The sequence below is a fragment of the Garra rufa genome, chromosome 6, assembly GCF_049309525.1.
Source record: "Garra rufa chromosome 6, GarRuf1.0, whole genome shotgun sequence".
NCBI classification, from domain to species: Eukaryota; Metazoa; Chordata; class Actinopteri; order Cypriniformes; family Cyprinidae; genus Garra; species Garra rufa.
In genome coordinates, this window is record NC_133366.1 from 38,344,448 (window position 1) to 38,370,583 (window position 26,136).

General features: G+C 36.0%; 1 protein-coding gene across 4 annotated transcripts in view; it reads left to right on the forward strand.

Annotated features, from left to right (window-relative positions):
- Window positions 1-26,136, forward strand: part of sorbs2a (sorbin and SH3 domain containing 2a) — a 79,069-nt gene that overhangs the window by 43,186 nt on the left and 9,747 nt on the right. For 2 of the 4 annotated variants that reach the window (XM_073841870.1, XM_073841874.1), the window contains 15 exons: window positions 1,570-1,690; window positions 4,122-4,297; window positions 5,858-5,924; window positions 6,032-6,082; window positions 7,079-7,283; window positions 7,498-7,612; window positions 15,546-15,602; window positions 17,700-17,746; window positions 18,795-18,970; window positions 19,372-21,057; window positions 22,797-22,858; window positions 23,420-23,517; window positions 24,489-24,603; window positions 25,196-25,328; window positions 25,424-25,590. In XM_073841870.1, coding sequence (XP_073697971.1) covers window positions 1,570-1,690; window positions 4,122-4,297; window positions 5,858-5,924; window positions 6,032-6,082; window positions 7,079-7,283; window positions 7,498-7,612; window positions 15,546-15,602; window positions 17,700-17,746; window positions 18,795-18,970; window positions 19,372-21,057; window positions 22,797-22,858; window positions 23,420-23,517; window positions 24,489-24,603; window positions 25,196-25,328; window positions 25,424-25,590 — 3,276 coding nt within the window. The remainder of the gene's footprint in view (window positions 1-1,569; window positions 1,691-4,121; window positions 4,298-5,857; window positions 5,925-6,031; window positions 6,083-7,078; window positions 7,284-7,497; window positions 7,613-15,545; window positions 15,603-17,699; window positions 17,747-18,794; window positions 18,971-19,371; window positions 21,058-22,796; window positions 22,859-23,419; window positions 23,518-24,488; window positions 24,604-25,195; window positions 25,329-25,423; window positions 25,591-26,136) is intronic. The other 2 variants (XM_073841871.1, XM_073841873.1) reach the window with 2 other exon arrangements.

Genomic DNA, 26,136 nt, shown 5'->3' on the forward strand with positions numbered 1-26,136 from the left:
CAAAATTAAGATGTGTAGAAAATCATACAGTCATTGTTGGAAAGGGTTCAACTACACAAAAATGCTGAAAAACCAAAGATTTTGTGGGACCTGGTGGATTTTTCTAAAGAACAGCGGGCAGTTTAACTGTCCAGGACATGCAAGGGACCCATGAACAACTAACTAAAAAAACAGCTGTATATTATTCAGGAAACAACACAATAATAAGAAACAAGTGTATGTAAACTTTTGAACAGGGTCATTTTTTGTAATTCAACTATTATTTTCTCTTGTAGACTATATTTAAATGTCTATTATGTGAAATATCTTATTCAGGTCAATACTAAATAAAAAAATAACATGTATTTTGTATGATCCCTCTTATTTTAGTAAACTAATTAACATTTTGCAGATTCTGCAAGATGTATGTAAACTTTTGAACTTAACTGTAGTAGATATATCTCAACCTATACAAATGGCAATCATATAATGGTAAAAATAGTTTGTAATGTGCTATTGCTGCTGTAATGTTTATTAATATATAAATGTGCACTGCTGTTCAAAAGTTTTGAGTCAGTAAGACTTTTGTTGCATTTTTTTGATCAATTACAGTTATTGTTTTCTATTTTTATAGATTTTAAATCATGTAATTCATTCCTGCAATGGCAAATATGAATTTTTAGCAGCTATTACTCCAGTCCTTAGTGTCAATAATATTTAGAAATCATTCTAATATTCTGATATGGTGCTCAAGAAACTATTCTTATTAATATCAATGCTGAAAAAGGTCATGCTGCTTAATATTTTTGTGATAAACCTAAGATGCTTTGATTAACACAAAGTTCACAAGAACAATATTTCAAAAAGAAATCTTTTTAACTTATAAATATCTTTGCTGTCACTTTTTGATCAATTCAATGCATTCTTGCTGAATAAAAGTATTAATTTATTACTTAAAAAAATAGTAATAAATTAAAAAAATACAGTTATGTAACTAATGTGCACTGATGAATTGTCAAGGGGCGTGTATGAAAAAAGAGTCATTTTTAATTTCATGTTGACTTTAAGGTTCTGTTGATGACCTGTGATTTTCCATGTGATCTTTCATGATATTTGTTTGAGATTAACATTTGCATTTCATATTGCTGCTGTTGACTGAAGACTTGAACTTCTTTGGAATATGAATGTATAATTGTACCATATTCCTGTTTTAACACTCTTTCTTGCATAGATTATCCTGCACTCATTGTCTACTAAAGGTTCTTTTAAAGTGTGTTTATAATCATGTGGTCTAACAGTTTTTCAGTTACCCCTTCTTTTGTCGTCCATCATTTTTTTCATGTTACTACAGAGACACCAACATCTAATCACAACCTCTGTCTTTTTGTGTAACAGCATTTTCCTCATTGTACAGTAACTGTAATATTTAGCAATTCGTATTTAGATGTGTGTTCCTGTGTCTTACATTTCTCATTCTTCCAACTTCTTATTGTCCAATAGCTGTCACCCACTCATACTTGTTTGATCCAAAGTGACTCTACAAATTACTTACATTTCCGTCTCTTACAAAATGTTTTGTATGTTGCTCAGGGTCAGATGGCAGTGAACGGAAGCTCTCAATCTCAGAGGCCCTTCTCTCCGCCTGTGTACCCACCTCCACCCCCAATCCTCAGCCCAGGCCTGGTAAAGATTCAGCAGGGTCGTAGTTCAGGTAAGTGGAAAGTCCCAGACAGATCACCTCTGGCTAGTATTGCAAAGCAGAGTTTTGACCATCGGCCAAACGTTGCTTATTCAGGCCTAAAACCGCCCACTTAGACTGGAATAGGAACCACATGTAAAACTAGTATTTGTATGTGATGTAGACATAAAAAAAGATAGTAATGGATAGTAGCATACTATTTTTGTTTAAAACTTTCTTTATGATAGAGTATGAATATGGGTAGTATGAATAAAATTCGGACATAATAAACCCACAATGTTGTCATTGTCAAATGACCTTCCTGTATCAGTTGCATCGATTCACTGTCATTCACAACTCCTGTGGTATTATGATAGGGCCCTATGAAATCCGATTTATTTTTTCCCAAATCTGTTTTATTTTTTCCAAATTCCATTAAAATTTTTCTGGATTCTGTTTTAATAGTTAAATTAAAAAATATTAATCAAAAAGCATGTCTAATTAACTGAAATCATGAAACGTACACAATTTAGCAGCAATTTAATAAAAGTTTAACAAAAATAAAATTTTTAACACCCTATGAAATACTTTTTTTTCTCAAGTTCAATTTTGTTTTTACCAAATTTTGTTAAATGTTTCTGGATTCTGTTTTAATTTGTCCTAACTCTGTTTTAATGGTTAAATTAAAAATTATTAATCAAAAAGCATCTCTAATTAACCGAGATTGTGAAACGTACACAGCAATTTATTAAAAGTTTAACAAAAAATTACATTTTTAATGCCCTATGAAATACAATTTATTTTTTTCTCATGTTCAGTTTTATTTTTACCAAATTCAGTTAAATTTTTCTGGATACTGTTTTAATTTTTCTAGACTCTTTTAATGGTTAAATTAAAAAATATGCATCAAAAGCATGTCTAATTAACTGAAATCATGAAACGTACACAATTTAGCAGCAATTTAATAAAAGTTTAACAAAAATTACATTTTTAACACCCTATCTTTTTTTTCCAAGTTCAGTTTTAGTTTTATCAAATTCTGTGTTTTTTCCTTTTTTAGGGTTCCATTGTAATGATTTCATAAAATGTTAATAATAAAAATCTCTAAACAATTGATTTTATTTTTTTTTTTTTAATTTTTAATTTCATTTATTTCTTTTTTTCAGAAATCCTGTTGTGTATTTATTGTATTATTTTGTATATTTATATTTTTCCCATGAATAAATTCTGGTAAACATTTTTTCTGGTAAATATTACTTTAAAGAATAATGTTTTAATAATAATTTTAGAGTCACTTTTAGAGCAGTTCTAGAGATTATGTTTATGTCTTCATCTAAATTGAGGAGGCAGAGGCTGAAAATACTGCAATCATCACGTCTGCTTCAGTAAGCGTGAGGTAATCGAAAGTGTACAGACACAGAACATGCAAGGATTCATATTTAAATAGTATCTAAATAGTATGGAAGTAAGCATATTTGAACAAAGCAAATGTTTTTTTCTAAATTAGGACTTTCCTTAATTGTCTATTTGTCCTTCTATTGACTGAGTCCTAGTTTGGGTGCTCTAAAATAATAGACTTGTAATGCACAGTTCCTGTTAGTGGATGCCGGTATTGGCAGTTAAGGGTGCAGTCTGGTCCTCAGGATATGATGCATTTGCATCCATTAGGCCAGACTGGAGCAATCAATACCTGAACAGAGGGAAACTGAGGAGAGGCAAAGCTCAGATACTTTGGTAGGGATTTGCTTAGGAAGGCAAATTCGTACAATAGTTGTAGTAGTTTAAAGAAAGTTGCTGACAAATAGTTTGCTCTAGTGTTTCCTCATTTCATTGCCTTTTTGCTAGTGCAAACCTGCATAGATGTGAAGGAATAAAAGTTGCTGTCTCATATAAATTTCATAGTTCAGGGTGCTTAGTCAGGGTGAGAGCTTGTGCCATGTCAGTGTTCCTGCTCTATTAAATTAGATTTGAGTGTGACTGTCCAGCTCAGATATCTGTCACAATATATCTTTTTCGGTCTGACACTGTATGCCATGATTATGCCATCTAATACAAGTTTTGGGAAACATTATAGATTGCTTTTGTCAAAGGCCGTTTTTAATGGCTTAGTGTCGACATTCTCACGGATGGCCAATTAACTGCCTTTCTGATTAATATTAGCATCCGGTGAAGTCCTGACAATAACAAATTTTGAGCCTGCAGTGTGACCGTATCTATGGCAGCAGTCTAATGAAGAGCCAATAGCAGCACAGCAATCAATGATGTGTGAGAGAGAGAGTGAAAGAGAGGGAGAGACATTTAGTTAAAAAGGTTAATACCAGGTTGTCGCACTGTTCCCTCAATGTTACCCAGGATCTCGCTGGGGTCACAACTGGACAGAAATCAATTGTAAAGGCTTAAAAATAAAACTGCATAGCAGTTTTACTTGTTTTATATGTCTCCAATCTTCCTCTCTCTCACTCAGAGGGTTCAGAGACGTTGAAGAGAGAGACCGTGGTGTCTGGTCAGACAGTGGTCAGTAGCTCTGTGCCCATCGCTCGTTTCTCAGAGGAAGAGAAGAAGGTGTCCGTCATAAAAGCACCCCATTACGAAGGCATCGGACCAGTGGATGAGTCAGGCATTCCCATCGCCATCCGAACGGTGAGTGATATGCAGGCATTTTTAAGGGAACTGACAAAAATGGCAAATTAAACCAGCTATAGTATCTGTTAATAGAATAAAGATTATTGTAGTTTTATAAGTAATACTATTTCAGTCTTTTACTATTTCGTCTACTTAAAAATTGCATGTTCAATGTGTTACTTGCAGTTTCTTTCTTATTATTTGTGAATTTTACTAGCAATTTTGGAGTAATAGTTATTACAAAGTAAATCCTATGCTATTTCTTCAGTGTATTTTGCTCCTGTAAATTTGTTATGTGTCACCTATGTTTCACTGTAGCAAATTTGAGTTCATTATATATAATACAATACATGGTTTTGTCATTAATGCTGTCAAGATTACACTTTTGTTAAGCATATTGTCTGAAAAGTTATATTTATAATCAGACAGTTTAAGATAAGTTTAAGTTTACAGATAAGTAATTTGTCTGGTCTTAACTGTTTTAAGCATGTAATACAAGCAGTAGGCATTAACTATTTATTATAAATCAGTTTATTCTGGATTTAAAATGTTATTGGTCGGCATTTAGTCCAACAGTACTGAGACTTTTCATCTTTTCACATTCAGACAATCTGCCAGTGACATTCTTATGTACACTCAAATCAAAAATTATTAAGACACCAGAATTTTTTTTTTACTAGTGAGCATAGCAACATAAAAGTAAACTGTGACATTATACTCAAAATGTTTTCATACAGTGAACTACCAGTAAAATGTATAAACATTTGGGACCAAAAATTATTCAGACACTTTGACCTGACCATGTTTTGCTTAAGTTTTTTTTTTCTTTAATTGCTAATGCGACCTTTTTAAACCACAGACTGAATAAAATTAAGCATTACTTGGTAATTGGTCAACAAAGTATTGATAGTTGTGTAAATATTGATAGTTGTGTAAATATTGTATTTTGGTTTGACTGTATGTATGTTGCAACAAATGACTGTCTTAGGAGTGAGTCACTGAATCATTTATTTAACCGATTAGTTCAAAACACTGATTAATTTAGGAAAGAAACAGCTGGATGAGTGGTTTTGACTAGTTTCCTAATATTCCTAATATTGTCTCTAAATGATTTATTTGATGTTTTATTACCTGTCACTTTATGACGGCACGTCTGCTTAGGACCCGACATAACAAAACAAAACCCTTATTCATTTTAAACAGTATAACGTCTGTTGGCTGTCACTGGTCAGTTTAAAACAGCAAATCAGCTGTTCATGTTTTGTTTTGAGGGCATTTTTTTCTTGATTAGTGTTTGAGTTGTTTTGACATTTGATCCTCTTATTGTGGTTAGAGGAATGCTTCTGAGCTCTCAGCAGTTCAGACTGTCTGTAAATGTGTGTGTTTGTGAGCAGAAGAGAACATTCCTGGCTCTTTCCTGGCAGGTTACTATGATACTCCCTTGTCTGTCTCTCTCGCTCTCTGTGCTCTGGTGATTTTGTTGGTTGTCAGGTAATGACAAATGCTGTTAGCTGTTTGTGCGCTTAACCAGCAAACTGACAAGGCAACTTGCTTCTGTGTGTGTGTGCTTCTATTTAGACTGTGGACAGACCCAAGGACTGGTACAAGACCATGTTCAAACAGATCCACATGGTTCATAAAGCAGGTGAGTGAGTGGGAGGACACACAGAATGTATCCTGCAGTATTCATTTCAATTGACTTACAAGCATACTGTGTTTGATTTTATTTCTGTTTAATGCTGTTTTTATCAGATGATGACTATGCAGACACATATAACGCAACATACGCTGTCATAAACAACGGTAAGTTCTGTGGAATCTGAAGATCTGGTATTTCACTGCAGAATGCTTTTCTTACTTAGATTCTTTGTCTTGTTTCCAGCCAAAATATCTAAATATTCTTAAATCAAGAAGTACAAATTTTCAGAAAAAAACCAGTCAAATTTAAGTGAGTTTTTGCTTAGAACAAGCAAAATAATCTGCCAGTGAGGTAAGCAAAAAAAAAAAAAATTTCAGACAGAAAACATAATTTTTCTTACCACATTGGCAGATTATTTTGCCTGTTTTAAGCAAAAATGCTCTTAATTTTGACTTGTTTTTTCTGAGTGTAGTGAAAGTCTGAACTATGTCTGTGTTTCTGTGTTTATGTTAGAAAGGTTTTTAGAATATGTGACCCTGGATCACAAAACTAGTCATTAGGGTCAATTTTTTGACATTGAGATTTGTATATCATCAAAAAGCTGAATAAATATAAGCTTTCCATTGATGTATTTTGATCTGTTTGTTAGGAAAGTAGAATATTTGGTCGAGATTTGTGAAAATTTTGAATCGGAGGTTGCAAAAAATGTAAATATTGAGAAAATCACCTTTAAAATTGTCCAAAAGAAGTTCTTAGCAATGCATATTACTAATCAAAAATTAAGGTTTGATATATTAATGGTAGGAAATTTACAAAATATCTTCATTAAACACGATCTTTACTTCCTAATTACTATCCTATTACTATTTTTACTATCCTAATTATTTTTGGCATTAAAGAAAAATCAATATATTTTGGCCCATACAATGTTTTTCTGTGGTCCGGGGTCACATATATTAACTGTAATAAAATGCACAATATAAAATGTTTGTATAAAATTCTAATATTCTATATACACATACATATCTGCACAACACATAAATGAAAGGACATTAAACACTGATGAAAAATAGACTAAAGAGTTGACATGTATGTATAGCCAATGTACATTCGTTTCATTGATCTGTTATATTACTATGATATTCGTGCTTCTTTCTTAGAAAATTACCCTCCTGTCCATGCCCACCCGCCACCTCGAACCCACACCTACCAGCCACTCTCTAGAAATACCTCAGAAACACCAGACGGTGCCATCCACCGGGAGCTCTCGCCATCACCCGTGCCCCCTCCACCCCCTCCGATGCCCTCACTCCTCCAGCTCCGTTCACGAGACATGGACAGAGAGAAAGAGTTTTCACACGATCCGTAAGACACCTGACCTCATGTGCTATACCTGTAAAAAGTGAAGAACAATGATTGTTAAGAGTGCATTTTGCAAGAAAATACTCTACTTTACACATTTCATTCAGTGTGTTAATTGCCATTTCTCTGTAAATGTTCTTCTTTGTAAATGTTTGAATGTTTAGGCTTCCATTTTAAAGACATCTAACGACTTCTTAATTATTTATTGATTCTGCAGAAATGAGTGGGGTCCTCCAGAACGAAAAGTGGACACGCGTAAATATCGGGCGGAACCACGGAGCATCTTTGAGTATGAGCCTGGCAAATCCTCCATCCTTGAGCAAGAAAGGCCTGTGAGTAATCGTATTTAATTAAATCATTATATTTATGTGATACTTATTCATTAGTTTCATTTAAACTGGTGTAAAAATCCTCACATAACACGGACCCAAGGTTGCATTTTAAAGGCAATCCTGTTCTTGTGATCTCCTTCATTTTAGATTAATTCAGTGCTGTTCCAGAGTCTGTTTAATCACAAAATCAAACATACAGGGTCAGGTTCCTACACAGATTAAACCTTGTCCTGGATTAAATTGCTCTGTCAGCAGAGACTTGCCTTTTGAAAATCCATTTAGCTCTATGTAAAGCCAAATTTGTGTCCTAGAAACTATAAAAGACTGTTTGAAATAAGTATCTCACCAAAAAAAAAAAAAACTATTTACTCATTATATTGTTCCAGGCCTGTAAGATTTTCTTTTTCCTGTGGAACACAAACACATACTTTTAAATATGACGCATCACACCAGGTTTTATTTCGATGTTACTAATTCTCACATGTTTCTCATTGATGTCATTCCTATCTGGGGCGCCATATTTTCAGTAAATAAGTTTGGTCTGTTCCGCATCATTTGGCCTCAAAGTAACTGAAATATAGTGCACGCATCATATGGATCACTTTTATAATATGTTATGGTGCATTTTGTCACCTCTGGAGCTAAACGACAACCATTCACTTTCACTTTTTGGAAATAAACAACATAAACATTCTTCTAAACATGAAAAAATTATAAAAATAGTTTTGTTTTGTTTTTTGGCAAATTGGTCCTTTAATTTCTGCATTCCTTTAATTTAATTTCCTCTCTCTTTCTCATATGTACACACAATCATTCAAAAGTCTGGTTTAGTAAGATTTTTTTTTTTTTTATAGATAAGTACTTTTATTCAGCAAGGAATTGCATTAGAAAAAAATGACAGTAAATATTGATAATATTACAAATATGTGACCCTGGACCACAAAACCAGTCTTAAATCGCTGGGGTATATTTGTAGCAATAGCCAAAAATACATTGCATGGGTCAAAATTTTAGATTTTTCTTTTATGCCAAAAATCATTAAGAAATTAAGTAAAGTTCATGTTCCATGAAGATTTTTTGTAAAATTCCTACTGTAAACATATCAAAATGTAATTTTTGATTTGTAATATGCATTGTTAAGAACCTAATTTGGACAACTTTAAAGGTGATTTTCTCAGTATTTTTGATTTTTTTGCATCCTCAGATTTCTGATTTCAAATAGATGTATCTCAGCCAAATATTGTCCTATCCTAACAAACCATACATCAATAGAAAGCTTATTTATTGAGCTTTCATATGATGTATAAATCTCAGTTTTGTCAAATTTAACCTTATGACTGGTTTTGTGGTCCAGGGTCATATATTTCAGTTTCAAATATATGCTGTTCTTTTGAACTTCAAATTGATCAAAAAATGAATCAAAGTTTTCACAGAAATATTGAACAACAACTATTCAACATTAATAATAATAATAAGTAGAAGAAAAGTTGATTTCCTATTGATCATGTGATGTTATCTTACAATATTTTTGTTTTAACTGTCTTTCAATAACCTAAAAAAATTGTACTGACCCAAAACTTTTGAACATCGATGCCATCCTGTCTTATGAAAACTCTCAATTTCATTGTAGCATATACATCCATTTGAGTCTTGCTTTATTAAAGTGTTGCAGGCCTAACTTACTGTTTCCTACAGTGTCGAACTGCAATTTTCCAGCCTGCTGAATGGACATGTGTTAAGGCTGTGTTTTCCCTTTGTTTTTAATGGATTGTTTGACCAAATAATGGACTGTCAGCCATGAGTTTGCTTATCATGAGCAATGTGGTGCTGTAGCAAGCTTTCTTTCCCTTTATGTATTAGTTCATGTAGGTAAAATATTGGTAAAGTTTGCACTAAAAGCAGTCAGTTATAGCAGTCAATTAGTGCTGTGGTTAGCCAAAAACATTACGCTCTTCTATACATGATAGGGACAATGCAATTTTAAATTTATCAGCTAAACAGTATGTCCCAGTCTCCCCCTAATAACGTTCTACTCTGTTTGTCTAATAAAGCGAGACAAATTAAATGGCTCAATAGAGGAATTTCCTCAGCGTTTTATGTCTCTTTTGAGAGCAGTTGAACTTTGTAAAATACTGGAAGGGTGTTAGACAAAGCGGTGCAGTCGTAGCCAGTGACTCGGTTCAGGGAACAATGAGATAGAAATGTCAGAAGGCTGAATCACTGCACTGCCCTCAGTGCAAACACAGTGGATGTGGCAGTGGGAGATGTCCCAGGTGGCAAACTGAGTGGGCAGCTTTCTCAGCGTGTACAGTCAGGCCTTAAGGCAAAGAAAAAGATGCTTTAGAGAGAGAGAGAGAGAAGAGGGGAAGAAGCATGATGTCTCCCCCTTTTGGAGAGTAGTAAGAATCACAACACAAATTAAATAAATAGTCCACTCAAAAATTTAACTTGTACACACCCTCTTGTTATTTCACACCTATTACTTTCTTTCTTCTGCTAAACACAAAAGAAGATATTTTGAAGAATGTTGATAATCAAACAGTTTCAGTCAGGGTTGCCAAGTCTGCAGTTTTACCGCTGAATTGGGCTTCTTTTAAACTGTTGCCACGGGTTGATTTCTCCCCCTGCAGGTTAATGTTTTGTCATATTATATAAAGTATATTTGGCTGAAATGCTTGTACTGAAATTCTACAACTGAAAAACTACGGTAGATGTTACATTTTGTGTGTAGGAGTAGTGCTGGACAATTAATCGAAACGAAATCAAAAACTGAAAGTCAGAACCTCTAACCGACCTAATTTTCCCATGTCCCATGTTTTTTGTTTGCAAAAAATGAAAGCTGTTTTCTAGTTTTTAGGAAACTTGCTTTTTACAATAAAACTGAAATGTGACTTTTTTCTTAAAGTGTCTTCATTTCAAGCAAGCTTTGATTTTAATTGTCTGAAATATTGAACAAATAACCATAAATAGTTTGTTTTCTTCAATTATTTTAAGAAATGCAATCTTTCATTAGAAAAAAAAATAGCCCACCTTTAATAGTTGAGTATATTTACAGTACAAACCTTTAATGAAGTATGAGAGCAAAAATAAATAAATAAATGCAAAACTGTTTGGTTAATAACATTCTTCAAAATATCTTCTTTCTTCTGTGGAACACAAAATATTTGGAAGAAACGTGGTAAATTCCCATTCACTTCCAATGTATTTTTAATCCACACCTTGGAAGTCAATGGAACCGAAATGGTTTTTTGAAAGTGACATGAGGGTAGGCACATGATGACAGATTTTTTTTTTTTCATTTCTGAGTGGAATCTCTTTAAAGCTCCACTGAAGTGCTTTGAAACCAGTAGCGTTATTCAAATTGGTCCGACATGTTTTGTGGTCCGATTGGATTTACGCACATGATCTGCTCCATGCTATCCTATCATCTCATTGGACCGGAGCAGACTGCAGCGGTCCACGTGGCCCAATGTGAAACCAAACTTCTTTTGCCCCATTTCACCGTACAGAAAATACAAATTCTGTGAACAAGTGACCAATTTCAGCCACAACTTCAGTGTCTATTTATAGTGTTGGGAGCGAGACGCTTCGGGATTCTAGAAAGCATTTGATAGGACAGAAAGTTTGATGAGAAGCTGAAGTGCAGTAGCCTGGAAAAATCCAGACCCTAATCTATTACTGTAAGATTAAGGGTCTGGGATCGAGCAATGAAAACTGCCTAACTCGAGGGGCGGCACCAAGCATGCATTTGAAACTCTAACTGCACGCAATTGGATAACGCCACGACCAATCACAACAATACACGCTTAGCTACCAGCAGAGCTAAATGATGTTTCATTAACAAAGTTCGGGAGAAGCGCGTCAGATGCTTAGCGTAAACATCACAAGTCAATCAGCGCCATAGGTTTAAATACAGCTGACTCACCTCAATTCACTCGATGGTTTATCAGTAAACCTCCACCACCCCATCGCATCACTCCGAGTTCTCGCTACTCCTATTGGGGGGTACTCTGGGTTCGGGCCACTCCCGAGCTCGGAGCCCTTCACCGGACAGCACGCCAAACATGCACTACTATTCTCCGGCTAATTATATGTAAGCGTGAACTCGTGAACTGATAGATTAAACTCTTGCCGTATCCAGTCTGCAAAACAGCAAAAACGTCCTTCTTGCAAAGGAACGATTCGAATTTTCGGTTTTCTGTTCCTCTTTTATATGGAAAGCCAAGTCTAACTCGTTCATCGTAGCGGCCAAAGCCGTTTCAAACAACTTGTTGTTCATCTGTAGCGACAGCGATCTTTCAAAGTTTACTATATGATTCGGACGTCGCAGTGCTGTCATCATCAGCTTAGCTCGCCTCTGGCCCGCCTACATCAGATACACCAATTTGATTGGTTCCCACAATTGCTTACGTATTGCAGTAACCTGCATCATTGCTCGATGCCAGAGTGTCTTGCAGAGACAATTCAAATTGTGCTCTCGCGAGACCTCTGGATTTCCAGGGTAGAAGTGCAGGGTAATGTCATCGAAATCATTGATGCATATTGGCGGAAGTTAGAGACTTTAAATTTTGAATGCTTATATCTTGTAAATGCTAATTTTGTCATTGTTTTAGGCTAACATATTCATACTAAAAGCCAAAAAACTTAGAAGAATCTCTAATTGTTATGATTTGCCATTACATCGTCCTTCTCTGTTGTTTTCTCCACCAGTCCTTGCAGCATATTTTGGTCCTCGTAAAAACCCTGATTTCCATTTCTCTTTTCCTCTCATTGTTTTTCCTCCTTCCCTTACCTCTCTTTTCTATGTTGCTTCTTGCTCCAGACGTTTGATTTAAACCCAGATGACATAGATTTAGAGAATGAGCCTTGGTTTAAATTCTTTTCCGAGTTGGAGTTTGGACGGCCGGTAAGTTGAGTGAGGGTGCGGCAGGTTGGCATGCTGTAGGCTGTAATCGCTTGTCCGGTACACACAAGCATCTGTGTGTGTGTGTGTGTGTGTGTGTGTGTGTGTGTGTGTGTGTGTGTGTGTGTGTGTGTGTGTGTGTGTGTGTGTGTGTGTGTGTGTGTGTGTGTGTGTGTGTGTGTGTTTCAATTCAAGTTCCGACTTGTTCAGAACTTGGTGTTATTTGCACACTGAAAACAGAAAATTACATTTAACATCACTACAATAACAATTTGCACAATTACCATGCAGCGGGTGAGGCATCAGACACATTTGATATGTCTGATGTTAAATTCCATAGCTAATCATGCTCTGTTTTCAAAACACTCACCAAAAGAGCAATTTTATTTGAGTGCAAAGTTGTCTTTAAAAGAGTGTCACACTGCGTTTTTGCTTTGGCTCTGTTTGTAGTATCGCACACCTACTCTTACAGCTTAAAACTCTTACAGCTGCAGAACCTGTGCAGAAAACATTATTAACTCAAGTTTAACAGTTTTTACTAAAATGAACTGATGTTGGATAATACAGTGGCCCTAAAAAGGATTTGGACACTTAATCTATGCATCCAACATAGAAACATTGCACATTTCAAGCTGAACATTTTCACATCAGGAAGTTTTAAATACTAAAACGATAGATAGACTCTACAAAACTATAAAAAGTATGCTGAACTTTAGGTAACCCTTTATAATAACGTCCATTAATAAATCATTAACAAGCATTATATAATGTTTAACATTATTTAATGATTAACCGATCATTAATGTAAATTCAAATGCTTACAAATGTCATCAAACTTTTGATTCATATGATTCAAGGAATATCCTGTTTAATGATATTATATACAGTAGTATGCCGATATGTGTTGAGGCAATAACAACAAGTTTTGCATCCAAATTGCAATGCAATGTGCGTTATGTCTTAAGCAAGAATTTAGCTAAACTTAACTAATCACCTTCTCATCTACTCAAATGTTTTTATAGCAGCTGAAAGTCCAATGCCCATAAAGATATTAAATGATTAGTAAGTGTTTATAAACATTTACACATAAAAGCACAAAAACAAATGATTATTAAATGGTTTGTAAAGGCATGTAAATAAGGTAAATTCAGGTAATTTGGGGCACTTTTTGCTATTGAGATGACTGCTCATAAAGGTACTAAAGGTTACTAAACATTTATAAACATTTATAAATGATAAATAGTTTCCACTTTAGATTGGTACTGCAAAAACATGAGCAAATAATTAATAAATGATTTGTTAAGATGTGCAAATAGAACAAACCAAAACCATATGTGACCCTGGACCACAAAACCAGTCTTAAGTAGCACGGGTATATTTGTAGCAATAGCCAAAAATACACTGAATGGGTCAAAATTATCGATTTTCTTTTATGCCAAAAATCATTAGCACATTAAGTAAAGATCATGTTCCATGAAGATATTTTGTAAATTTTCTACCATAAATATATAAAAACTTGATTTTTGATTAGTAATATGCATTGCTAAGAACTTCATTTGGACAACTTTTAAGGCGATTTTCTCAATATTTTGATTTTTTTGCACCATCAGATTCCAGGTTTTCAAATAGTTGTATCTCAGACAAACATTGTCCTATTTTAACAAACAATATATCAATGGAAAGCTTATTTACTCAGCTTTCCGATGACGTAAGAATCTCAAGTTCGACAAATTTACACTTATGACTGGTTTTGTGGTCCAGGGTCACATATGACCTTGGTACAGACTGTGATTATAAATGAACAAATAATATGCTAACATGAATAGTTTGTGAAGTGCATAAAATTACTTATTAAACTATTTTTCACAACATTTTTAAACATTGTATCATATAATTTCAGGTAAAATCTTTGGTAGATTTAAAAAATGTGCATGATCATATAATTTGAAAACTTTAATGAGATTTGTGAGCATTAACTAATGTATACATTTAATGTAAAAATACATTTATAATGTAATTTATTCCTGTGATGGCAAATCTAAATCTTCAGCAGCCAATACTCCATACTTCAGTATCGCATGATTCTTTAATGAATAGAACGTTGAAATGACATTTTGTAACATTATGAATGTCTTTAGTGTCACTAATAAAAGTTTTTATTTTATTTCCAAAAAAATAAAAAATAAATAAATAGCATTGTGCAGTATTAACATGCATTTAAAAAAGACGTATCAACCCCAGTTTTCAATGTTGCATCCTCTAAAATTACATTGCGACTGTATGTAATTGCAACATTCATTAGTCAATGCTTACAAAAACTTTTCTTTACATTTTAAAATCTAGAAATGACTTTAACAGAAATAGTACACTGGCAGATAATTTTACTTATTTAAATTTTTTAAATAAGGATTTTTGCTTATCTAGTAAATGCATGTTAATTTAAGAATGTTTTGATATTTTTTCACTAGAAGCAAGACAAAAATGCTAAGTAAGATAAGCTTTTTTGCTGTGAGAAATGACAAAAGGGAATGTAATTTGTTCCTAGAAATTATTTTTTAATTTTATCCAATTAAATGAAATTCATAAAAAATGTCCATATATTTTGGAGGCCACTGTATGTTCACAAATGAGATATTTATGCGCAGTTCCTCCAGCTTTTACAGAACACGCACTTCCTGACTTGTTTACTGTTTGAGTTTCCTGCCACCATGTGTAAACAAGCAAAATGCGTGTGAAACCTTTATGTGGTTTCATCATTGTGTGTATAATATATACACACAAGCAGCAGTGTGTGTAAGGTAGGTGAAGCATGTGTGGGCACTTGTGTACTTTCATCACACTAAGTTCACTAGTATTCACCCTTTGTTTGTTTGTACACTGTGTGTGTTTTGTGTGATCTCTGTCTCTCCATGCCCTAACGTTGTCACTCTCTCCACATGTGTCTTTTTCCCATGATGCACCTGCTTCTCCACCTCATCTTCACCTCTTCACCTCTGTGCTGTATGTTCGTTCGGGTGGCGGGGCATCCAGCCTCCTAAAAAGAGGTTGGATTATAATCCTGACTACTCCACACATGCTGTGGCACAGGTAAATCTACCTTCCTGTCCATCCATCCATCTTTCCTTTGTGGTTTGTTTGCTCTACTGTATATCTCCATCTTTCCCTTTTACTTTCACTTTTCCTCTTGCTTCATAATTTATTTACCAGATGAAAAGTGAAAAGAATTTGACCCTTACATCCTTTTTTTTTTTGAAGTTGCAAATGAAACATACAGTTGAGGTCAATAGTTTACATACATCTTGCAGAATCTGCAAAATGTTAATTATTTTACCAAAATAAGAGGGATCATACAAAATGCATGATATTTTTTTATTTAGTACTGACCTGAATATGATATTTCCCATAAAAGACGTTTACATATATGTCCACAAAAGAAAATAATAGTTGAATTTATAAAAATGACCCTGTTCAAAAGTTTACATACTATGTTGTTACCTGAATGATCCACTGCTTTTTTTAGTGATAATTGTTAATGAGTTCTTTGTTTGTCCTGAACAGTTAAACTGCCCGCTTTTCCTCACAAAAATCCTTCAGGTCCAACAAATTCTTTGGTTTTTCAGCATTTTTGTATATTTGAACCCTTTCCAACAATGACTGTATAATTTTGAGATCCAGCTTTTCACTCTGAGGACAACTGAGGGATTCATATGTAAGTATTACAGAAGGTCCAAACGTTTAACGATGCATTAAGAGCCACAGGGTGAAAACTTTTTGAATTTGTAGATCAGGGTAAATTTAACTGATTTTGTCTTCTGGGAAACATGTGTCTTCTGTAGCTTCTGAAGGGCAGTACTAAATGAAAAAAATGTATATATTTAGGCAAAATAAGAAAAATATACACGTCTTCATTCTGTTCAGAAGTTTACACCCCTGGCTCTTAATGCATATTTTTTACTTCTGGAGCATCAGTGAGCATTTGAACCATCTGTAATAGTTGCATATGAGTCCCTCAGTTATCTTCACTGTAAAAAGATGGATCTCCAAATCATACAGTCATTGTTGGAAAGGGTTCAAATGCACAAAAATTCTGAAAAACCAAAGAATTTGTGGGACCTGAAGGATTTTTTTTTAGTTCACATGATAAAAGTCACTTTATTTGAGCTCTCCTGGAGTGTAAGATGAAAACGCTACTGAAAACTATCACAAACTTTTGACCGCTTTTTTAAAATCAGATTCTTTTGTGTATTTTATTTTGCTGTCAGATTTACTTCCTCTGCTATTTATGTTTTTCAGCTTAAAATTATAGTTTGTCCAAAAATTTTAATTCTGTCTCTCATGTCGTTCCAAACCTGTATTACTTGATCTTTCTAGCAAAACACAAAAGAAGATATTTTGAAGCATGTTAGTAACAAAACAGTTTTGGTTTTGGTTCAGCTTCAGTTTGACTTTCATTGTATGGACATTGAGACAGAATATACATATTCCACAGAAAAAAAGAAAGTCATACAGGTTTGGGATGACATGAGTACGTAAATGATGAACATGCAATTTTCTCTTACAGTTTTTACTCTGATGAGTGAATGTGTTCATGTGCATGTTTGTGGGATGAGTTTTTTCTAGGCTTAGGTTATTTTAAAATAAATCGTTTGAGAAGAGTCACATGCTCACAAGTACAGAAATGCACCTTTTCATGTGCCTGTGGATTGACTTTTTATTTCTCTTCCTAAATGACCTAGGATCAGCATTGGTGTCTTATAAATGCTATGCTGTCAGTAATTGCTTTCTTTTCTTTTCTCTGATCTAAGTCGTAGAATGAACACCAGAGACTGTTGTATTGTGCTCAGATTTGTTGTAATTCACCCCAAGCTGTGTCAAAGGAAAGGAGGCGTGGCGATCTTGGCCTGGTGCCACGTGCAGCCTTTCTGGATTTGTGCTGTTTTGTTCACTGGCTTTTGTTGGGCTCCGCTTACTGTGGGGCCCCGGTTCTTTTTTATTCTCACAGCAGGTCAAAGTTCATTTTCATAGTCCTTCAAGGTGGGATTGAGAGATGTGGAACCCTCGTCGGTCACGGCTTTCTTTGCGCATGCCGGGGGGAAGGTTTTGATTGTGGCACAGCACGGGAGTGTTACACTTCTTTGTTCCCATGGATCTCACTCTTCTCTTTTGTTGTCTGCTCTCTTGCAGTCATCCCTCTATCTCTCGCCTTCCGAACGACCCGACGGGCATTCAAGGTAAGCTTAATTTTCATTCTTATGCCAGCTTTTCTCACTCAGGCTCTTTAAAATCCCAGAGAGATGCCTATGGGATATCCATTGGAGGGACAGAACCTGAGCATCCTCAGTCTAATTTCATTTACTAATGTTTTAAAAGCTCTACCACTGTTATTTTTGAACTCTGTGTGTAGATATGAATTGGGCGTTGCATATTGTTGCATGTATTTGAGTATTAAATGTACATACCCCCTACTGCTTTCAGTTCATTTCTAGCTCAAAAACACTTGCTGTTCTTATGGAATCTATAGAGTACAGGACATGTGAACCCATTTGTAGGTCTGTTTAATATGTAGTAGACCCTATATTCAGAGTGTCATTGTCAATATAAGTAAAAGAGTTTATTATACACTAGCTGAATCATTCTGGGTGAGGTTTACATTTTACAAAAAGGCATAAATAACTTAGTAATTTGTGTTATACTCTGTTTTTAACAAAAGCATTAAAATGACACAGTCCCTTAAAGGGACAGTTCACCCAAAAATTTAAATTCTGTCATTAATTACTCACCCTGTAAAACCTTTGTTCATTTTCGTAACACATATTAAGAAAAGAGACTGACACGGAAGAAAAGAAATTGTTGAGTGAAGTCATTATTTTATTTTATTTTTTTAGCAGAAAAAGTATTCTCATAGCTTCATAACATTATAGTTTAACCACTGATGTCACATGGACTATTTTAATGATGTCCTTACTACCTTTCTGGGCCTTGAACATGGTAGTTGCGTTGCTGTCTATGCAAGGTCAGAAAGGTCTCGAATTTAATCAAAAATATCTTAATTTGTGTTCTGAAGATGAACGAAGATCGTACAGTTTTAAGGGTGTGTAATTAGTGACAGATTTTTCCTTTTTGGGAGAACTATTCATTGAATTATGTATTTTAGGCCTAAAATGTTTAATAAAATGTTATGTCAAATTGTTCGGTAATTCTATAGAACTTTAAAGTCAAACATTTTTTGCTTTGGTTGCGTCATTTCATTCTTCATCTGGGATTTTTGGGGATTCTTAGTTCTGCAAGTGACTACAGAAAACGGCGAAAGTCGGAACCATCTGTCACTCAAGGCAACACAGGAAGTGAGCAGAATGCCAGTCAAGTATTTTCCCGCCCAGTTGACTCCAATAAAGCACAGACACTGAAGAAGCCCACCATACGTTCCTCCCCCTCCTCACCATCAAGACCCAAAGGTAATTTCAAATACAATCATACAACTACATATGCAAACAGAAAATGTAAGACTGATGAAATCTTTTTAGCGCAACATTATTTTGTGCGATAAAAGTGTTTGATGGATCAGTTTTGTTCCGTATGTGTTGTTCGATTTGTGCCAGAAACCGAAACAAGATGGTCACATTTGTGGCTAAACTTAGCCTTAGAAAAATTTGTGAATTTTTGTAGAAGATGATGATTATGTGAGACTGAATGTTCTCCTCTTTCTGTTATAACTTTACTGACATGTTCTCACTAACTGTCACTTTTGCTGATACCCGTTTTCTCTCGCTTTGTCATTTTCTGTCACTTGAGCTCACTAACCAGCTTTCCTGTCTCCTCTTTGTCATGCTGCATTGGATGTTATTTTAAATCACAGCTGGAGACGTTAGTGAGTCACTATCCTCCTGTATGAGCTCTCCAGGTATGGAGCGCACTTCCTCTCGTCTTTCCTCAGACTCCCTCACTATCTCCACACCAACCTGGCGTGGCTCCAAGCGCTCCATCTGCTTCAAGAACGGTTGGCAGACAGGCCGACATGAAGCTACAGAGACTTGGAGTAGCGTTGACGACGAATCTGTCGCGACGCCTTCATCACCACGGCTCAAATCACGTAGCTGCGATGATTTGTTGTCTGATGGACACAGTGCTAGTAATAACGGGAGAGCGTCCACTTCTGTCACTACAACGCGCTCTGAAAGTGCAGGTTCGTTGATTGATGAAGATGCTCCACAGAAGCCTCAAGTAAAAAGTCTTACCTCATCTCCCAGGGGGCGCCGTCATCACCGGCGTAAGATGGCACACGATGCTCCAGGTTTCCTTCAGCTCTACAAGAAAATGCACCATATAGACCGTGAGCAGCTATTGCCCTCAGAGGTGATTCGTTCGGTACGTGCACGAATTCTTGAGCTGGAACGGCTACAGCAACAACAGAGGCACAGCCTCCACGGTTGGGCACCTTTCGGTAATGAGGTACCACGCCACATGGTTCCAAACCGTATCTCGGAATATGAACAGCTCATCCAGAAATCAAAGTCCATGCCAGACCTTGGTGACGAAAATGCCCCTTCGGGCACCACCACACCAGGGTCCTCAAGGGCCAGCAGCTGTCCAAAACGACGCTTTTCTGTGGAATCACTTTTAGAGGAGGAGGATCCTCCAGAAAGGGCTCGAAGTCCACCTGAGGGACAACCAAGACCGGGACCAGACAGCAGTAGCCTGGGGCCAATTCATGGGAAGAACCAGAGGCAGCATCAAGACTACTCAGACAGCGAGCAGGATGCCTGTGCCTCGGAAATGAGCGACATCCACATAGAAGGGTCTTCATTGTGTAGCGAGAGCGACCTTGATCATTGCTCACTTACCTCATCGGAGAGCTTCTTCGGTTCTGGGCAACATCACCATCATGGACACCACCACCATGGACATCGTTACCACCGCCACCATCACGTCCACCAGAGTGTGGGTCAGAGTCAAGGTTACCAACACCGCCACCTCATCAGCTCCTGTAAGGGTCGCTGTCCGGCATCCTATACACGATTCACCACCATGCTAAAACATGAGCGACAACAAGAAAGGGCTCGGCAGGAGTCGCACCCTGCTGCTACATCTCCACTAGCCCAACAATCACCCAGTGAGTCAGGCCTTTCCAAACTCGCCTTCCTGGTCAGCCCTGTGCCTTTCCGCCGGAAACGAGGCTCCCCGCCGACCCAAAGACGACATTGTAGAAGCGGTCGGCCGAAATCCAAAACCGCAATTTATGAGGCTTTAGATGCCGCTTTGCAGGACATTTATGACCACATAAGGGCGGAAAGGGGGCAGGGACCAGCAAGGATGCCTGATGATAGCATATTGCGGCGGTTATTGGAGGAGTTGCTACCAGACGTGCCCAAGCGTAGCTCCTCCTTGCGGACTCAGAGAGGGTCCGGCTCCCCCTCTTCGCCCCATGTCCACCAGCCTTACCATGGAGCCCACCAATGTGCCTCCTACCAGCAGCAACACCACCATGCAGACGCCTCCAACAACAACCAGCATAATGCTAATGCTAATGTGCACTGCTATTCAGGTGCAGCTCTTTCTCAAGAGTTTTCGTTTAGTTTTGTATCATTGCAAAATCCTCACGTCATTACCTCAACGTTCCCTACCGAAAACATGCAAGCGCTTTCACTTCTTTTCCACCTAATCAGCACGCTTTATTAACATGGCACCAAGTGTCCCATTAGATATTTGGAATATCTTACTATTCACACTACCATTTCAAAGTTTTTGAACAGTAAGATTTTCAATGTTTTCTAAAGACGTCCCTTCTGCTCACCAAGCCTGCATTCAATTGATCCAAAATACAGAAAAAAAACAGTACTATTGTGAAATATTTGTACTATTTAAAATAACTGCTTTCTATTTAAATATATTTTAAAATGTAATTTATTCCTGTGACCTAAGCTGAATTTTTAGCATCATTACTCCAGTCTTAAGTGTCAAATGATCCTTCAGAAATCATTTTAATATGCTGATTTGCTGTTCAAGAAACAATTTATATTATTATCAATATTTAAAACAGTTGAGTAAATTTTTTCAGGATTCTTTGAATATAAAGATTTTTTGATGAATATAAAGATTCAGAGATCAGCTTTTGTAACATTATATACTATACCTTTCTTTTTTGGAAAAGAAATTTATAGAAATTAATACTTTTATTTAGCAAGAATGCTTAAAATTGATCAAAAGTGATGATAAAGACAATGTTGCAAAAGTCTTCTATTTTCAGATAAATGCTGTTCTTCTGAAATTTCTATGAAAATAATCTGCTCAGCCGTTTTCAACATAATAATAATAATTATTTTTTTTGAGCAGCAAATCAGAATAATAGAATGATTTCTGAAAGATCCTGTGACTGGAGTAATTATGCCAAAAATTCAGCTCACGTGAATAAATTACATTTTAAAATATATTCAAATAGAAAATTATTTAATTAATAAAAAATATTTCAATATTTTACTGTTTTTGCTGTACTTTGGATCAAAAAATGGTGGCTTGGTGTGTAGAGACTTTAAAAACATTGAAAATATTTTTGACTGGTAGCATATGTAATTTCTTTTGACTTCCTGTATTTATATATTGAAACAGAAAGTTTTAACTGTATATAAAGAAGGAATAACCACAGCTTGTTTGGGATATTCTCATTCTAGAACTTACTAGAAAAAAAATCTATATTTTTGTACTTTTTAGAGTACATTAGCCTATAGTTAGCTTTAATGCTAAGAATTTTGAATATATGGGAGGTGTTTTTCTTTATGCCAGATTCATCACAGTGTTTCATTCTGTTTATGTGCAATGATACAAGTGGAAAAGAAGTATTAGCAGTTCATGGTGCAATAAATGTCTGTCTGGTATATGCATGATGTTATTTATTGAGCTCAATTTTCCCTTTTGATTTTGTGCCCTTGCCGTTTTTTTTTTTTTTGTTGTTTGTTTTTTTTTTTCAGTTGCTGATGTATGAAATACTGTTGTAAAGACACTTGTTTGCTTTCTTTTTATGTACTGTATTTTGTATGTTTTTTTTTTTTAATACACAGTTCTGTTATTACTAATATTTGGGCTATTTTTTATGTCAAACGCATGTAATTTTTATGTCATATTGTGTATATCCAAATCATCCCTTATTTTTCATTTGACCCCAAATTTGAAATAAATATTTGTACATTTTTAAATAGTCTCATTTCCTTTTGACACCAGTGGAATGCATGTGGTGCCACTATGAACTCAATTGTTTGCTTTCTGTTGACATTTTCTTTCTTTTCATAGATCAGGGTTCTGATACAGGGCGTCTCACACCACAAAGCAGAAGACCCACGCCAGAAAGAGAGGTAGAAATGCTGCTATTTTTACATGAACTAGTTTTCATTTAATTAGAACAATGTTTCGAAACCCGCAGGGAAAACATCATTGATTAGTGAATAATTATTAGGCAATCTTAAATCCTAAATCTTTACTGTGCTATGCCATAAATCATGACCCTGTAACCTTCATTTTGGTTAAATAGATAGTTCACCCAAAAATGACAATTCTGTGATTAATTTCTCACCCTCATGTCGCTCCAAACCTGTAAGACCTTCATTCATCTTCGGAACACAAACTAAGATATTTTTGATTAAGTCTGAGAGATCTCTGATCCTCCATTCGCAGCCAGGGTTCACATAGACTATTTTTAAAGATATCCTTACAATGTTTCTGAACCTTGCTGTCTATGCAGGGTCAGAAAGCTCTCGGATTTCATACAAAATATCTTAAATTGTGTTCAGAAGAGGAACAAAGGACTTACAGGTTTCGAGCTGCATGAGGGGGAGTAATTAATGACAGGCCTCAGAAAATATGGCTTAGCAGTGCATATTGTTGGATAGCTGATGGTGTTTTTGCTTGCCTCATAGGTATCCTCTAAGCAGATGACCTATCTTATATTGTCTTCTCTCCTCCATCAGAAACAGTCTGCCAGGGCTATTTATGATTTTAAAGCTCAGTCTGCCAAGTGAGTATATATTTATAAATATATACATAAATCTGAGAGACTCTGTCTGGCGCATGCAGATAACATCACAGCATCTCACTGCATTTGTAACTGCAAAGGGCTTTGTCAGCTTTTTTTCTGTGAAAGTGTGTTTAAGTTTATTCTCGCTCAGCCATTCAATTTTCTTTTGTTTGTTTTGCATTTTCCTATGTTGCAGTTTTTGCTCTGGGGCTTCTTGCATACTGACTTGCTTTGTCAAATTAGTTTCTGCAATAACAATTGAGCTCTAAGCTGTCGTTGCATGACAGTGTCAGCTTGCATGAAAATGCCTACTAATGAAACCACTAAAGAAGGCTCATGAATTTCAGTCTGAAATTTGCATATCACCAAATTCATTGGGTAAGACAAAAGAAAAGGCCCCACACCTTAATGTAACTTAACATATATGTGACCCTGGACCACAAAACCAGTCATAAGTAGCACAGGTGTATTTGTAGCAATAGCCAACAATATATTGTATGGGTCAAAATTATCAACTTTTTCTTTTATGCCAAAAATCATTAGGATATTAAGTAAAGATTTCTAATCTTTTTTCTAATCTTTTGATTACTAATATGCATTGTTAAGAACTTTCGTAATATTCTGATTTTTTTGCACCCTCAGGATCCAGATTTTCAAAAAGTTGTATTTCAGCTAAATATTGTCCTATCCTAACAAATCAATATGACTGGTTTTGTGGTCCTGGGTCACATATTTAATAAATAACAGCGATTCCAATGCCTGAAGAAGGTTTTAGACCATGATACTATTTATTCTCATAAAGATTTAAAAGCTACAAGAGTGTACAGGAAATCTGGTTGCATCAGTAGAAAAAGTACAGATGTGACTGATAGAGAAGGTAGATTCAGGTGCATCAGTGGCATAAATGTTCTCTTTTCTATGAATATAATGCATGTTAATGGTCACATATGCCTGTTTATTGAACATTGCAGGGAACTTTCCTTTAAGAAAGGTGATGCTGTCAACATCATCAGACAGATTGACAGTAACTGGTATGAGGGCGAACACAGAGGACGGATTGGAATTTTCCCCATCTCTTATGTCGAGGTCAGTGTTTAAAAAACATATTTAGTTAAACTAAATTCTGATACACACTTAAAGGGACAGTTCACCCAAAAATTCTGCCATTAATTACTCACCTCCACATATCGTTCCAAACCAGTAGGACCTTTGTTCATCTTCGAAACACAAATTAAGCCTGCAATGCAATGCAACTACCATGTTCAAAGCCCAGAAATGTAGGAAGGACGTCATCATTATCAAATAGTCAATGTGACATCAAAATTTTATGAAGCTATGAGAATCTTCTCTTCCTCTTCTTATGAAGCTTCTCTTCCATGTTAGTCTCTGCCACATGTCTAAAAGTATTCTCGTAGCTTCATTAAATTATGGTTGAACAACTGGTGTCACATGGACTATTTTAACGATTCCTTTCTACCTTTCTGGGCCTTGAACATGTGAGTTGTGTTGCTGTCTATGCAGGGTTAGAAAGCTCTCAGATTTCATCCTAAATATCTTAATTTATGTTCCGAAGATGATGTGAGATCTTATTGGTTTGGAACATATTGAGGCTGAGTAATTGATGACATTAATGTGTTTACTCTGTTGTTTTCTCTCTATCTCTTATTCTCTTCTTCAGAAGGTGGCATCTCCAGAGCGGAGGCAGCCTGTCAGGCCTCCCCCTCCAGCTCAGGTTCGAGAAATGGGAGAAGCCATTGCACGATACAACTTCAATGCTGACACCAACGTGGAGCTTTCTCTTAGAAAGGCAAGTGTAACCCTATCTCTCTCAAGCTCTAAAATGTGCACTTTCTGACTCACCTCACCATGAATTGCATATTTAAAGCATGTTTTTTTCTGTAGGGAGAGCGAGTGATCCTTCTAAGGAAGGTGGATCAGAATTGGTATGAAGGAAAGATTCCTGGTTCAAACAAGCAGGGCATTTTCCCTGTGTCCTATGTCGATGTGATCAAGGGCTCTCCTTCCAAGAGCCCCAGTCACCAAGGAGACACGCACACAAACAGGGCACATAAGGTAAGTCTTTAGCACCTGTTGTAGACCATCACACCCAAAACCAAAAAGTCCATCCTACATACTTTATTTAAGCCATTGAGTTTATAAGTCTCCCTGCTTTCTTTTTCCTTTACTCAAGCACTATATAGAGTCCTCCCATTTGCAGTGTATTGATTCTGCTACTAAGACACACCTTCAAACAGTCACGAGCGAATGGCTGTCCCTCACATTGGGTGTCTCAACCACTTCGTCATCTTCCTGTGACAGTCCAGTCCCACCCACACCTCCTCCATTGCCCAGCAATCTACACTACACAAGCCCCCAATCCCCTGCTCCACTTGTGCGAAGGTTCACCCCACCACAAAACGTTTCCTCAAAATCCTCCTCTTTTCCTAGCCAAGAACCAGTCATTTCAAAGTCCACAAATATTTCTCTTTATTCATATGAACGTCTCTACAGAGATAAACTGACAGCCGTAGATGTACCACAAACATTGGGTTTACCAGCGAAACGGATTACAGATCATAATCAAGATCTGGAACGAAAGGGACATGATGGTAAAAAGTT